This window comes from Schistosoma mansoni, chromosome W, assembly GCF_000237925.1.
Source record: "Schistosoma mansoni strain Puerto Rico chromosome W, complete genome".
In the NCBI taxonomy this organism is placed as follows: domain Eukaryota; kingdom Metazoa; phylum Platyhelminthes; class Trematoda; order Strigeidida; family Schistosomatidae; genus Schistosoma; species Schistosoma mansoni.
This window is the reverse complement of record NC_031502.1, coordinates 16,498,896-16,516,161: the sequence shown is the minus strand read 5'-3', so window position 1 is coordinate 16,516,161 and position 17,266 is coordinate 16,498,896. Positions and strand designations below refer to the sequence as shown.

The window sequence follows — 17,266 nt, the reverse complement described above, 5'->3', positions numbered from 1 at the left end:
GTTATTACTTTTGAACGTTATAATAAGTTTTTTTTCATTGTAACATATCCAGTTATTCGTTTTATCATGTGGACTAGTGAAAAATAACTTTAATTATTTTGGTAACCCTAAACTTTTTTATTGTTTGGTGTATTAAATGTTTATTAATGATAAGAATTGTAGCGTATAGCACATCAGATGATAGTCTAGGACAAGTCATCATTAAAGCTAAATAAAGAAATTTATGTATTCCTGTTATGCTCTTTTAAATATGAATATTTTTTATACCATCTCCTTAGTTGGCATGGGCTGCTGAATACTCCGCTACAGGAAGTCGACGTCTAACATTATCTAGCCGCAACAATTTCTTCACACGTGCCCTTATTGAAGAAGTTGACTTACCACTGGGTCATGCCTCTTGTATTACCGATTTTCATACTGGATTTCTTTTCTGTCCACCAACTAGTCGTGCATATGATCCTCTTGGTGCAACATTTACTAGTCCGGATTGGCATGGCCTTATTTCCACTCGACTTTCAAATATTAAACGTGATCCATCAGTATTGGATACTCATAAATGGGGTCTGATTGAACAAGAAGCGTTAGGAACTGGCCCAAATGGTCTCTTTGCAGAACTTCGTAAAGCTATGACGTCACCTATTTGGTGGCTTAAACAAGTTGGTTTCAATCTGGACAATTTTCTGACAAAATTTGATACGTTTGAAGGAAAGGTGGAAAGCAGCAAAAACGCACTCAAAAATTCATTGCCTTTATTTCCCATCGATATGACATCCATTCATTCATTTGATCGCACTCACAACCAAGGTTATAAACAGTTAAACAGCAAATTTGAGCATCTCAGTATGCTGAAGTCTAATCAGTTAACTCCTGGTGGACCACACGGTAGTGGACTATCAAGCTTTCTTCTAGACTCAACAGATGTTAATGATGAAATGTCTTTGCCTCTGTCACCTCCAAACACAATGTTCGGACCCCAAGTAAGTTTGCAATAATTTATTTTTAGGATTGTTATGTTCATTTGTTCAAAACGGGTTTACTATCAACTCCATTGCTAACAACGGCTTGATACCACTTTAGTTTCTCGATATTCTCTATCTCGTATAATCTAATTGTATTTCCTTTTATAGTACTCAGTGTTTTTAAGTATAGACTCAGATTTCCTGAAGTTATTGCATTTATAATTCAAATTACATAGATTGCATTTTTTTCCTAAACGAGTACGTGTATCATTTTAGGAACTTTCATACAGTTTAGCACATCCTTTTACAGAGTAATTTCAGTTAAAATCACCATACTAAATGTTGAAATTCAAAGTATTTTCAATAGCTAATGTCATGAATTCTGCTGTAACAGAGATCGAAGACAGAATTACTTACATTTTGATTGTTCCATTGTTTTTGACTGCTTCTATCTCTTCTTTTTTTATCACCTCAAGGTCAGTTATGTAGTTGACGACGATACTGGATATGTTAAAGTTATCTCGATCAATCAATCCCAGACAACCAAAACTCACTTTAAAGCTGCATCAATCGACGGTTCACTAGAAACAAAACTTGCTTCTATACTTGTATCAGATACAAACCTTGTAGATTGGTGGAGTTACTTGAAATCATCCTTCCCTTCCTCCCCATCACCATCAACAACACAAACAGAAGTACCACAGCTTAGTACAACACTGTTCACTCAACTATTTCTATCAACTAAAAAGGATTTTCATTCTACAGTAAAACAGTTAGCTACATTAGGTTTCCAACTACCAATGTATGATCGCGTTAATGGTATCAATTTCACAATAATGAATACAAATGAAAAATATAAAGAATTGTGGATTACACGGTATAATTTACAGTGGAGAATAAGATATTTCAATTCACCATATCCATTATCACCCATGACAGCATGGTCTGTTCTAGTCAATTCAACTATTGACGATGCTAAAAGACGTGGAAAAACATTAGCTTGGTTAAATGAAGTTAAATTAATTCAGCAATTCATCCCAACACTCAAATCAACACCAACATCAAAAATCGACCATCTTAATATCAACCAAAATGATTTTGTCTATCATAAACTAACATCAAAGTATATTTTGGGATTTAATTACCCATGGAATAGGCATGAACTCAGCGAATTAGTACAAAACAACACTGTTATGAATTATCGTTGGATCCCAACAATAGATTTTCTACAATACTCATCTTCTCCCTCATTATCTTCTGACACTTCTGCAATGTGTAGGTTATATGACCATTCAAGCATGTATCAGATACGACCAAAGGAATTGCATAAGCACAAAGAAAAAGATTTGCAAAAATGAACGAAAAATTTAGTTTCCAGTGTATATTATAATCAATATTTTTCAAGGTTAGTCTATCAATCACATGTTGGCTTTTTTGATGTTTTTTTTATCTAAATGGTCAAGTTAGCACTGAAGTAATTTGTTATATTATTCACAAGCCTGTATTGAAAATGCCACAACTAAGGTAAACTGAATTTGGAAATTCCACCTTGATTTCTCTTAGAAAACAAAACATTCAAACCACAATATATTGTCTATTTGACAATATCAAATATCAATAATACCGACATAAAGACTATACTCTATATATGAGCTGTATAATTACTGAGCCAAATCGGTAATCCTGCCTCTCCAAGTCTTGATAGGTTAATTAACGAATTCTTATTCTGATTGTTTATGAGATCCAATTCGAGGCTTCCAATCCTAGTGAAAATTATGTCTTATCAAGAATATTTATCAATGATATATATATATATATATATATGATCGAAATTACTGTTATCTTCTGCCCATAAGGCTCAGTGTTTAAACAGAAAAAAATAGAAGTTCTTCCAAAATTAGTTCAGTTAATGAAGCAATAGATTTAGATGTGATTGCAATTAATTTTGAAATTAATCGACGCATTACTAAGTTTAATCAGCAAGCATTCATGATCATTGTTCTAACAATCATATTATTATTGGTTGCATTAGTAGTAGTAGTAGTCTTGGAACACAATAGTATTATTGATAAATAGGATATTATGATAAACAATAAAGCTTTAATTATGATTATTTTCTAATTGTTCCTCTATCGATTAATTTTTGTTTGATATAACTATGTACAATAAATACCCTATACATTTGACCGAAGCAGAGAATCTAGATCTTCATTAAAAAAATATGATACATTGTGTAATACGAATAGAGTTTTAGGTAGCTTAATTAATGTAGTCATAGAATATCACTGTTGTACATTGAGAAGAAGGAATTCTGTATTATGTGAATGAGTAAGCAATATGTCAGATTATCTTAAATATCTCTATTTTCAAGGAGACTAGATTCCGAAAATAAAAGAACCAATTCAATAAATGGAACGCTTTTAAATAAGGGATTGTTGCTCAAAGAGAGAAAATGAAAAAATCCCATTAAAAGTCTATTTTAAATATCCGTCCTATCGAAAGTAAAGCTAATGAAAAATGGTTCAATCAGTAGAGTAGTTGTTTCGAAAAAAAGATGCTCATATTAATTAAAAGCCAGTATGGGTATAGTTTTCGCACTCAAAAGTTTTGTCTTTCTATAATGTTGTTATTGATGAGAGTGATATAAGACGTATTTTGTCTTTCCCTATCAGACTGTAAGTTTAAAACTTCGATTTTGGCCCTAATTCTACCACAATCTTTCATTGCAGTTAATAATTGATGTAAGTTTCAATAGTCCTTTTTTAAGTCGATTTTATAATAACCACTTTATCTGGTTAAAAATGAACGTTTAATGTAACTTGTTCACATGACATTTTAAAAAATAATAGGTATTCAAAGAGAAGGTTTAAACAAGAAAAAAGAGAGTTCACTGGAACTCCAAATTTCCCTTACATCTTACCTAAGAGACAAAATTGATAACAGATAGTTCTTTCGTCAAATTTTTTCATTCCCGAATCATTTATAAGAATCGTTTTGAACAAAATTGATACTTTCAACTCGATATTGTCTACCAAGTCGAGGAACCTATAGCTCCGAAAAGTTGTAAGCGGTTGACTTTGAGGAACAATTTCCTAAACTAGTAAAAGGTGTTTTTCGACTGTTGTGATTGGCATGACATTGAAATATGAGTTACCTCTGTACTCTTATCTGGTTAATCCACATCTCAGTCAATGAAATATTATTTGGTCGTTGATTCATTCTGTAGAGTTTATGAATTCTTGTTTTAATCACTTTCAGTTAGATATCGAATCCAATTACAATTTGTGAATAATACCTTATCGTTTTTTTTTTGCAAACATATTAACTTTTGCTCTTCTGTTTTTAATTTTTTCAGTTAAAGAGAAAATATTGAGGTGGAAATTGGAGACTAGTTCATTGCTACAATAATGTTACGTAATCCAAAAAATATCTGGTGAAAATTACCTTATCTATATTAATATCTGTTTTTTTGGGCATTTATTCCACAGACTGTGTTCAATTTATACAACGTCTTTCATGAATGTTTCTCCTTCAAAAGCAAACAATTTATATGCTTGAATGCTTATTCCTTATATATATAAGGGAAGAAATAATTTTGGAATAGAGTTATCGAATAACAATTTACGAGAAATCAAAATGAAACTATCCACCTGGTCGTAACTGTCTCTTTAGCTTCTTCTCCACCTGTGGATTTTTTTTGTTAATCGGTGCAGACATCTGTTTTTTTTTTTAATATATTCCTTCTGCTACTAATGAATGGCTAACTTTAAAAACAGAGGGTATATATATATATTTGCAAAACCTTCTGAAAGGTTATTAAATATGTAACAATAATAATACGGTAACATGATTTTGTCCTTGACTCCATTTTTTTCTTGTCATTCTCTACATCATTTTATTATTATTCACAATCTAAGAAAAAATTCCCAGTTATTTTATTAAGATCTCTTGTTGTACAACTAGCGTTTTTTAGTGTCACCGTTTTTTTCTATTTTTTTTTCGCTCCTAGTAGTAACGTAATGTGTTACGAACATACAATGCAAATTTATATTTTTTTATCAAAACTATTATTATTATTAAAAATTGACTTGATTGATTTAATTGTTATCGTCTAAGTTATTTACATTATGACTACAACTATCATTGGAACTAATACTGATAACAATATCAGTAATAACTGAGGAAATAGTATTGCTATGATGATTTGTTTGTGTTCGCTTGCTTTTTTAGTAGTTACTGAACATTTACCAAACTTGAAATATCACAGAAGCAGTACAGAACATTGTCTTGTTGATAATCATGATATTATGTAGATTGTTGTGCTTGGTTACCTTGTTATTTCAAGTTATTTTGTTGAGATTATTTTACATTTGACTTACTTTTATGTTAACAAAAATCATCTACGTTTCGGCTTACTCATATACATGTACACGTTCACAATACAATATAACTGCATATATGGGATCTGAATAATGTAGTGAAAATTGTATTTGGCGTTATCATGTTTTGTTTATCTGTTCACTAATCCGGTTACACTTTGTTCTTGTCGTAGACCGCCAAGTACTCGTACAAATGCATAAGCAAATATATTTTTATTCCGAACTCCTCCATTGCATTCTTTCCATCTTTTAAACATTTTATGAAGGATATATTTATTTTTTAATTTAAGTTTTCAACTGCATGACTTCGATAATCGTTGTTTATAACCTCCTTCTTTATAAGAAAAATAACACTGAGTCTTTTCCTGTGTTTGCGTATTTGTGCGTGATTGAGTGTTACGAAGTACCAAGAGAATATTACTGGTAATGGTGTTTTCACTCTCCTCATCTCATTATTAATGCTGTTATCATAATTATTACATTGTCACATTAAAGTAAAATAGTAATGTAAAAAGTACATTATATATATATATCCTGTAAGTACATGTCTTTTCGATTTTTGTATATGTGTATGGTCTGATTATCGTGCTATATTAACTAGTATACACGAAATGTATTCAGAATGAGATGCGTTTTTTGCCTTTATAGTCCTCTACCTCCTATTTATCTTTCCTTCTCGAATTTACTTTTCTTATAGCACAAACATCAACAACTGCATCATATTACATTTATCAATGTACAATTTTTTGTAATCATTATAATCTGCATGCACTAATATTATGCAGTTTTTATATTGAATATAAATGGACTAACAATAATCATTGCATCGTCGTATTGTTCTTCTTCATGCTTTTGTTTCTGTTTATTTCACGATTGTGTAAGCAGGCGGAAATAAAGAATTAAATTCAAATTGTATGTCGTTTTTTTCTCGCGATTAATCTTGATCTGTATTCACTTTGCATCATTCATATGTATACTAATATTGCAATCAATTATTATTGTTACTTATATATAACAAATGTTTTCTCATTCAAAGAGATAACCATTCTTTTTCCCAATTCTATTTTCCATGTAGTCGCTATTTTATTTCTGATGGAAAATAATCATAATTGTTAATAATAATTGCATACATGTACTCATTACCCCACCTATTAAGACTTAATGACAACTTCCTTCACAAGATTCGATATCCTTTACTTTTAAAATACTATCAGTCATGTGATAAGGTCCCAGTCCACTCGAAAATCGGCGAATTTACTACTTATATTAATTAGACAACATTAGTAGTTGTTGACTAAAAATTAGACAGTCGGTTACAGTCAATTTAGGACTTGGCACAAGTATGTATCAGTCCAATTTATGCCATCTGAAATAGGCATATCTAGAAATCATCAAAGTATTCTATTCTCGGACAATATATTCTTATTGTTTACAAAGACTGGGTACCCTCATATATCTTGGTTCAACATACGCTTTATATAATTCCTAGTCTCTAATTATGATTATAATACCTGATTAGGACATTAGTTTTCAGATAATAAGTAACTCGGGATTAGCAAGTGAATATACCCTTTATAACAATACCCCTCCAATAAATTTAAAATAGCTCGTTATTTCAGTAAAAACACATCTCTTGACCCACACTACCTGAAAAGCATATCAAAAGTGATATTCAGGTTTTACTAACCTTGTTACCTGAACTAATATATTTATCAATAATTGACCACGTATTTGCAACTAATCTACTATTATACTAACAATAACCTTTTTTCAACATTCTATGTTCGTATATGCTAAGTAATGATTAAGGTAAAGTTACTTTTGGGGAATTTTACTACGGAAGTTTAATATGTTGGCCTTGGGGCAAAGTTTTTCACATGATGTATTAAAAAAGTGCTCATGCTTCAATCCGAAGAAGTTTGATGTTACTAATAGAGTATGGTAGGTTAGTTGCATCTCAAACTAACTATATCAAGAGCGAACGTCAGTGTATCAATGCTTTGACTTTATAAAAGACCGTCTCCAATTTGTTATGATTTTATGTCCAGCTTTTTATCACGTGAATTATCCACCAATTGGAATACGACTTTTCCAATCTTAGCACTGTGCTAACCAACGACTTCGACCGGTGTGAGCAGTCTAGCGTCCTTATTGGTCTTTTGTCCGCCTAGCCCTTCCAATTGAGTCCAGAACACTAATTACAGCTTCTGCTATGCGAATCATTTATTTCAAGCATACTCTGTTTATATACCAGACAGGCAGACCACATCACACCATAAAATAGAAAATAATATTTGTACAAGATCAAGCTAAATTTGGCTGTGGACGTGGGAGACAAAAATCAATAAACTGAATATAATTTAGGGACAGAAAATCGCATAATAATAATTCATAGGTCAAAATGTAGCTTATAATAAGATGAATATAGATATACACAATCTAATTACTCAATAGTTAAACAATAAGAATATATATATAGAATAATAGTCCATTAATAGGTCCTGGGAGTTACCCGTACTTATGTCTTCACCAGGATATAACAATCAAGTGGAAGAAATAGAATCAACTTGCGTAGTTGGTAAATCAAAAAAATGAAATTAATGTAAACTTGGAATAAAAGGATTTCTAAACGTCTTGTTCTTGAAAAACACAACCACACACAAAATCCAATTTTTATCACTAGATATTTCCCACTTCTTACTAAGCGGTTATAGATTTGGGGATGGTCATCACATTCAGAAAAAAGCTTAAGGCCAGCAGATACTCAGCAATTTATTCAGTCCATTTAAAAAAATAAAACTCGTATTTTTTCCCGGAAATAACCTCTCTGGCTTTGAATTCCGTAGTGAATGCTTTGCTGTTGTAAACATACATCTAACTGATTGACAAGTAAATCCTATAATATGCTCGACCAAACAATCGCCTATGACATTGGACTCGAGTAGTGACTATCTCCAAAGTGGATGGCAGCCAAAACACAAAAACGAGTTTTGAAATATTACGAAAACGGAGATATTAATCAAGATAAATAATCACTAACTATTTGACAGCAAATATAGTTAACTGTAAATGAAAAGAAGCAATATTAGTCGTCTAACCGATAAACTCTAATAACTGAAATAAACACTGGGTTTCTGAACGTTGTAGTTGTCCACCTTTTCACACATAAAATCCCAAGGTGAATGTTGATGTATTCTTTATGCTATGGTTAAATCTCATTATTTTTCTATGGGAATGTAAATATAAAATTAACGATGTGTAAAATAATACTTCGCTACCTGTCAAACAAATGCTGTACGCCGGTATTTTGACAGATAACCGAAATACGAGTTTGAATATAAGATTTACAAGAAAGGTAGCATTTAATAACTAATATAAGTCCAATCTTAATTACCATATAAGATTTGACTTCGTCCAAACCTGTTACTGATTCCCACTGTATTGTAACAGGCTCTTTACTCATGGAAAGTATGAAGGGCCTTTAAATGAAGCAATGAGAAGTGTTCACAATTTCAAAACGATAGAAACAATCTGATAATGCTGTTAAGTAGTCCAAATAATAATGTTGTAGTGATCAATACTTATGACGAGTTATTTCAGCTTAGCATTTTGTAGATCATCTATTTACACTCTAAATATGACAGGTTAAAATATTTTACAGAACCTACACACAGCTTTCAAATTATCTTGTTCATAGCTTTATGTAGACAGTGAATCAGGAAAGCGAGTACTCAACTATAACTTTTCTGTAGATCCTTGTAAATTGAAGTAAAAGTTGACTTGTGTTTTCAAATGATATTTGCATACAACTCAGAAACCAAATGAAGCACTTGACTCTTTCAAGACGAAATAACTAACTTGATATAAGAATTAACCACAGATCCCTTAGTAAAGAAAAACTCTTCTCCAGTTATTTTCTGAACTAAGTATATCCTGCTTTACTCCACTCTTCTGAATGTGTGTAACGTGTTTAACCTCTAAACAACAAAACGAAAGAAGTGGTTAATCAAGTGTTGTAATAATTCCATGTCATCTTAGAAATAGGATCAATAAAGTTATTGTTTTGCAGTAATCTAAAGTACACGGATATTATTAGGACGATCAGTTAGCTGAAATTCGACCTAGGTCATATTCTGCAGGGGGTGACAATCATCTGAATGTTTCATAATTGTCATACTAGTGATTTCACAGTAAAATCTAGTCACCCATCTTCATTTCCACCGCAAGTGGGTCCGTAGTGACGATTCCCATCAAAATATTGTAGAATTTACTATTGCTGCTAGTGCCTTTATTGAATGCCTCATTCTTTCTATAGAATAGCATTTTAACTGACTAGTTATCTTTTTATATCGCTTTAGTTTTTATGAACAAATCTATTATCAATTAAGACTTGTTAATCGATAAGTTTCGCCTTCTCAATGACTGCCATCTAGTCAAGTAATCGTATTAAAATCGACTTTAACTCAGCCATACGAAAACATTCGTTTTTATGTCCAAGACTCGAAAATAATAAACCAATTCTTTGTCAGCCAACCATCCAAATACTGTAAGCTGCTTCCTCAAATTAAACTCAAAATGATGATAAGCATCTCACTGCGAGCCACACTATTGACGACCGTAGCTATAATTTGTGTACATTTCTATCTGAATTTCATTATACTACTAATGTCTTTTCATCCTTTCAAACTATGATGTATGATGAAAGTGAAATTATTCTTCTAATTCAATAAAATTAATATATAAATTATTCCATAATTTGAATTATAAGAACTCAATTTAACTTGTGCTAACAATGGAATGATCAAAAACCTTCAATTTATTCACATGTGATTTTATCGCTATCAAGAATAAAATAAGAATTTAAATAAAACATGTATAATACATTATATGAAAATGATTCATGTTTGTTTGAAATGAACAACGAACTTTTTGAATATCTAACAAATGTATTGTATATGATTTTTTCACCAGTCAATCCAGATGATAAGAACTAATCAATAAGTGATAGTTTCAACAAAGGGAATTTCCAGTTAACCATAGTTGTTTCTGCTATCGCTAGGTAAATATTTAACTGGCTAATTACCAAGACGCAATAAAGCTTATCTACTGCAACTCCTTACTAACGCCTGTTACCCCTCGTGGGGGAGCATAGGCCTCCCACCAGCACTTTCCATCCAACCCTCTCCTAGGCAAACCTTTCCACTTCTTTCCAGTTCCTATTCATCCTTTTCATATCTGCTTCTATTTCCCTGAGTAATGTGTTCTTTGGCCTTCCTCTCTTCCGCTTCCCTTCAGGATTACAAATAAGAGATTGCCTCGTGTTGCAGTTCAGTGATTTACGCAATGTATGTCCGATCCACTTCCAACGTCTTTTCCTAATTTCGTCTTCAGCTGGAAGCTGGTTTGTCCTCTCCCATAAAACGCTGTTGCTGATAGTGTCCGGCCAATGGATGTTGAGTATTTTGCGTAAACAACTGTTTATAAATACTTGTACCGTCTGGACGATAGATGTAGTAGTTCTCCACGTTTCACCTCCGTACAGTAGGACTATCTTGATGTTCGTATAGAACATTCTGACTTTGATATTGGATTGCAAACAGTTGTTTTTGAGTTCCATATGTTCTTCAATTGTGCGAATGCGGTCCTTGCTTTGCCAATCCTCGCATTTACATCTGCATCAGATCTTCCTTGTTCATCAAGGATGCTTCCCAGGTACGTGAATGTTTCCACATCTTCCAGAGTTTCTCCATCAAGCGTGATTGGGTTGGCGTTCTTCGTGTTGTATTTGAGGATCTTGCTTTTTCCTTTGTGTACGTTGAGGCCTATTGATGCAGAGGCTGCTGCTACATTAGTTGTCTTCGTCTGTACTTGTTCCTCTGTATGGGATAGGAGGGCTGGGTCATCTGCAAAGTCCAAATCATCTAATTGATTTTGAGCTGTCCATTGTATGCCGTGCTTTCCCTCAGACGTGGATGTCTTCATAATCCAGTCAATTACCAGAAGGAGGAGGAAGGGGCAGAGTAGACAGCCTCGTCTGACTCCGGTCCTTACTAGAAATGCATCTGTCAGCTGTCCTCCATGCACCACTTTCCACTGTAGTCCGTCATATGAGTTCCGAATAATGTTGACAGTCTTCTCAGGAACTCCATAGTGTCGAAAACGTTTCCATAATGTTCTCCTATCCACACTGTCAAAAGCCTTCTCATAGTCGATGAAGTTGATGTATAGTAACGAGTTCCATTCAATCGATTGTTTAACGATGACCCATAGTGTCACAATCTGGTCTGTGCACGACTGATCCTTATAGAATCCAGCCTGTTGATCTCGAAGTTGGGCGTCTACTGTGTCTTTCATCCGGTTCAGCAACACTCTGTTGAAAACTATTCCTGGTACTGACAGTAGTATGATGCCTCTGTAGTTCTCACATTTACTCAGATCTTTCTTTGGTATCTTGATGAGGTATCCTTCTTTCCAGTCCGTTGACACTTCTTCCTCCAAATCTTCTTCAACAGAATGTGAAGCATGTTTGCAGTTACTTCAGTGTCTGATTTCAGTGCTTCAGCTGGTATACTCTCAGGTCCTGCCGCTTTCCCGCTCTTGATTTATCTGGTGGCCATCTCAATTTCCTCGGTCGTTGGTGGATTGACAGATATAGGAAGGTCAGTGTGTGCTGCTTTGATGTCCGGTGGATTCAATGGAGCTGGCCTATTCAACAGTCCCTCGAAGTATTCTATCCATCTTTTTCTCTGTTCTTGAATCTCCGTGATTGTCTTCCGTTCTTTGTCCTTGACTGGTCTCTCTAGTTTACTATATCTCCTTGCTAGTTTTTTCGTTGTATCATATGGTTGTTTCATATTCCCTTCTCTCGCATCTTTTTCCACCGTCGTTGCTAGTTCTTCCATGTATTTCTGCTTGTCGGCCTTAATGCTTTTCTTCACTTCCTTGTTTGCTTCTGTGTAGTCTGCTTGTGCCTTGACATTCTCTGCTCGTGTTCCACTGTTGTTAATTGCTGTTTTCTTGTTCTTCCTTTCTTTAATCTTGTCCAGGATTCCCATAAAGATCCATTCCTTATGATGATGCTTCTTGTGACCTAGAACTTCCTGACACGTTGAAGTTAATGCTTCTTTGATCCCTTTCCACTTGTCCTCCATCGTAGTTTCTTGTTCTTTCAGTAGATCCTGTGAAGCTTGGAACCTGTTGTTGAGAGTTATCTTGAATTCGTTGAGTTTGTTACTATCTCAAAGGAAGGCTGTATTGAACCTTTGTAATGCTGCTTGTTCCAGTGTTTCTTTAGCTTTAGTTTCATCTTGGCCACAACAAGCTAGTGGTAATCTGAAGCTATGCCAGCTCCTCCCTTGCTTCTCACACCCTCCATTGACCTTCAGAATCTTTTGTTGATACAAATCTGATCTATCTGGTCCTCTGTGGTGTGGTCCGGTGAGATCCATGTAGCTTTGTGTATGCGTTTGTGGGGGAATGTTGTGTAGTGCCGCTATTCGTTAATCGTTCGTTTCGATAATCGATATAATTCCAATCTTAACGGCGCGTAAAATCAGAAGACAAAGGATAGCAGCAACTACAGTTTATTGTCGAATAACTCTGGTCAGAAAGTTAACAACACCTGAGCGAATATCAACGAGCGAGTGAACAGGCGAATAAGCGAAGGAAGCGAACGAGGCGGAAATGACATGCAGTAGAGATGGCTGGGAAGCCAACTCGAGAGCGAGGCGAAAGACGATGCGTATTGGAGATGGCTGGGAAGCCAACTCGATTTAAGCAAGCGTTAATCAACATTTATAGTCGGACAAAAATGAGTGACAGACATATGATGAATAAGATACGAAGTGTACACATATATGCTCATATAAAAGTATAGTCAAGGTCAATAAGCGAATAATGAACAAGATCAAAATATGACTCATGACAGGCGAACTGGATTGGCCAGTAGCTAGGATAAAGTATATGGGCTTAACAAATAAACTGATACTACAGTTGTACCACCTATAACTAATTTGTTGAATGCACATAGATTTGCGAATCTCTCCCCATTTTCATTTCTCTCTCCCAGTCCATGTCATCCAATTATATCTTCATATCCTGTGTTGTCCACTCCCACTACAGCATGTAGATCTCACATCAGGATGCTGAGATCCTTTCTTTGGCACTTCGCTATGGTTGATTGCAGCCTCGAGTAGAAGAGATCTTTATCGTCGTCTTTGCTATCAGTGGTGGGTGCATAATATTGGATAACATTCATTGTGATCCCCTCCTTATTTGTTTTGAATGATGCTTTGATAATTCTGGATCCGTGAGATTCTCATCCAACAAGTGCGTTTCGTGCTTCTCTGGACAGCATCAGAGCAACTCCCTGAGTGGGTGGAGCGTTTTCCTCTTCGTGACCAGAGTACAGCAGCATCTCTCCCGTATCTAGTCTTTGCTGTCTAGCTTGTGTCCAATGAGTTTTGCTGATTCCAAGTACTGCCAATTTGTATCTCCTCATTTCCATTGCTATTTGTTTTTCGTTATATGGATGTACAGAACTGAAAAGAGATAATCAAAACTCAGTGAAATCCAAGAAAATCGGTAGATAAACACCATGTTTGTATTTCGATTTCAAAAATCTTACATTTGTTAATAGTAAATTGCTAACTAAAGGAAATAATTGAAAGATTTAAAATAAGATTTTACAGCCCCTAAACGAGCTGTGAAGCCGTTTTTAAGCATCAAAAAAATTTCACAAGTTGAAAACCAATAGCTAGAATTTCCTCAGACCTTTTACGAGAAACCGAGATGACTCAAGTAATGATATTCAGCAGATGTCAACAACAGATCCAGTAATATGGCGGATGATTTACAATACTATATGTATATATGATTTATAAAATCACTAAGCAAAACAAAACGAAGTAAATCCACCTACAAATTACTACGATTTACAGATTGATAAGCTAAACATTATGATTCTCCCTTCCCCCCCCCTCGAATTCACTGAAACGTTTAGACTTGTTATACATTTATCTCTGTTTATCATAACTACACATGAAATCAATAAAATATTGGCAAACGCTAATTATTTACCAGATAACCAATCAGATAATTATGCATAGATGTCGTTTTTACATAATCGCAAAAACACAGGTACGACAATCATCAAATCAAAGTCCTGTTAATTCAATAAAACAGTAAACTGAAGTATAGTTAGTGGAGCTTTTGCTAATTACCAGTACAGTTTAAGTAATAGGATAATAAAAACAAATTAGAAATAACTTAGATGCAAACAGTCGGTCGCTTATCTCATACAATCAAATTCTTATCACTGACTAATGCCTTTCTATCAATTTTTCATTGAGGTCAACATCAAAAGTTGTTACATATCATAAGATGACACTATCCACAACATCCTCATATTCATCAAGTTTTTCTCACCCACTACCTCTGGTCACTTTTTTATCTATTAAGAGGTTGTGTGATGCATATCAAAATGTAATTCTCACCAAAAATTTTATTCCAAGCCCTCATTTTTATATTTGTTTTTTCATTATGTCGGGTCACAGTACAACAGATATGTCCACGGCAGACAGTTGAGAATAACTCTAGCTTATGTGATATGCGGTTAGAAGAAATTAAAGCTAAGTTACCTACGAACTATATGCAAATCTCTAATCGTCAACAATTGTTTTTACTCGTTAAAGCCACAAACTGATAACTCATTTTTCCAATTACTGTTTATAATATCAGATTTTAGTAAATTTATAGTTGAGTTCATTGAGGAAGTCACCCACTGCGTCACAGGGCAAGCCCTCACATGGAATCCTGAAGGTCAAAAGAAAAGAGGAAGACCAAAGAACACATTATGCCGAGAAATGGAGACAGGCATGAGAAGAATGAACAAAAATTGTATAGAATTAGAAAGGAAGGCCAAGGACAGAGTGGGTTGGAGAATGCTGGTCGGCGGCTTATGCTCCATTGGGAGTAACAGGTGTAAGTAAGCACGTAAGTATAGTTGAATTCATGAGTCATAAGGTTTTCCATGGTGGTCTAGCCTCAATCAACTAATGAATTCAACGATAATATTATTACAACACATGTAAGCGAACAATTGTTTCCAATTAGATCGTCATCAGGCTTTACTCTAATATACATGAATATTTATACGAAAATGTTAAACCAATCAAGGCTATTTGAGTCAATAATCACAATGAAATAGAATACGTCACTAAGCGTAATAGATAAAAGTACAAGTTGATAGTGGGAAGACAGGTGTACTGATAGTAGTAAGAATATTAAATTATGATAACAAAAGTCTTATCAATAGTTAAACATTGGAAATAGGAGGTCATACGTGGGTAAATAGACTTATAATAGTCTTCACAAAACATTAAAATCATTACGTAATAAGAAGCATGTAAATAATTAGATGGTGAAGAATACAAACGGAAAGAGGCGGAAAATTACAAATAAATAACGAATGTGAAAATGATACTAATAATAACAAAATTAAAAATAAAATTTAAAACTAATAATAATAATGTCATTTATTAAGTTTTATTCGGTCATGGAAGGGATAGGGGGGTTACGAATTTCTTCTGTACACATTATATAGTAACTATCCTACAATCGATTTCGATTATGGTTAATTTTGGTTAGGCCTTTTTATTAACTTACTTAACAGACATTGTCATTTGGGTAGTAACAATTCGCATATTTTTTTGTACTGTTATGACCACTAGAACACATGACACTAGGCAAAATGTTGATTGCTTAAGTATCATTCGATTACTCATCCTCCTCCCCATATATGCGTGCACGCAAATCCTACTATCATCTTTTGTTTCGTTTTGCAGTGTCCTTACTCAATTTGACTATAAATTGCTGCTGCTCGCTGATACTTGCTCATGTGCCTGTAGCTTTGTGGCCTGAATCATTTGATAATAAGCTGTAATTGCAGCTTCTCGTTGCCTTCTGATTTTATGCACCATTGAGATTTGTATTATAACCGTTATCGAGGTGAAGGATTAACGAAGCATTTCACTACAGAATTGGCGACCCTGACGAGCGAACACGAACCGAATTGGTAACCTTCAACGTACGAACACAAAACAATTTTCGAGGATATAATCTAATTCCGAAAATCGCTGAAAAATTCCCATCATATTAAAACAATTATATGAACGAAGAATATTCTTTTCAATAATTTCTCATCAGGTTCTACAATTATAAATTAATAATCCATAAAAGAAGATTGGCCAAGTTTAAGGCAGAGTACATCAATTTAAGAAACTGTAATATGTGAATCAAGGATTGTTTGTCATATAAAATAAGATCGAATCGTTAATGTTTTTGGGATGACTAATATGAAGTGTTAACTTGAATCAGTTTATAGGTGAAATAATCAATTTTGTAATATGGTGACATTAATTTGATTAATGTTCATTTCTATATCTTAAACTTAGTTTATCTACACATCTTACCAGTCATTATTCTTCTTCTTCTTCTTCTTCTTCTTCTTATTATTATTATTATTATTATTATTATTACTATTATTATTATCACACCTGCTAACCTTTTAGAGAAGTTTATTCATCATCCACCCCCTATCTACTATATCTGACCTCATTTATATTATTCTACATATTACGTAATTTCTGATTTGTAATCCCATTTTTCTATCTCTCACCTCCATGTCAACTATATATATTCTGATAATTTATCTTACGATTTTATTTCACCTATAAACTGATTCAAGTTAACACTTCATATTAGTCATCCCAAAAACATTAACGATTCGATCTTATTTTATATGACAAACAATCCTTGATTCACATATTACAGTTTCTTAAATTGATGTACTCTGCCTTAAACTTGGCCAATCTTCTTTTATGGATTATTAATTTATAATTGTAGAACCTGATGAGAAATTATTGAAAA

At 33.7% G+C, this 17,266-nt stretch overlaps 1 protein-coding gene across 1 annotated transcript in view; it reads left to right on the top strand.

Moving 5' to 3' along the window:
- Window positions 1–2,317, top strand: part of Smp_150770 (putative teneurin and n-acetylglucosamine-1-phosphodiester alpha-n-acetylglucosaminidase) — a gene marked incomplete at both ends in the record, with an annotated part of 72,881 nt that extends 70,564 nt beyond the window's left edge. Inside the window, 2 exons of the mRNA XM_018788770.1 lie at window positions 279–977; window positions 1,436–2,317. Of these exons, the coding sequence (XP_018654280.1) occupies window positions 279–977; window positions 1,436–2,317 (1,581 nt within the window). The remainder of the gene's footprint in view (window positions 1–278; window positions 978–1,435) is intronic.
- Window positions 2,318–17,266: the final 14,949 nt, after the last annotated feature.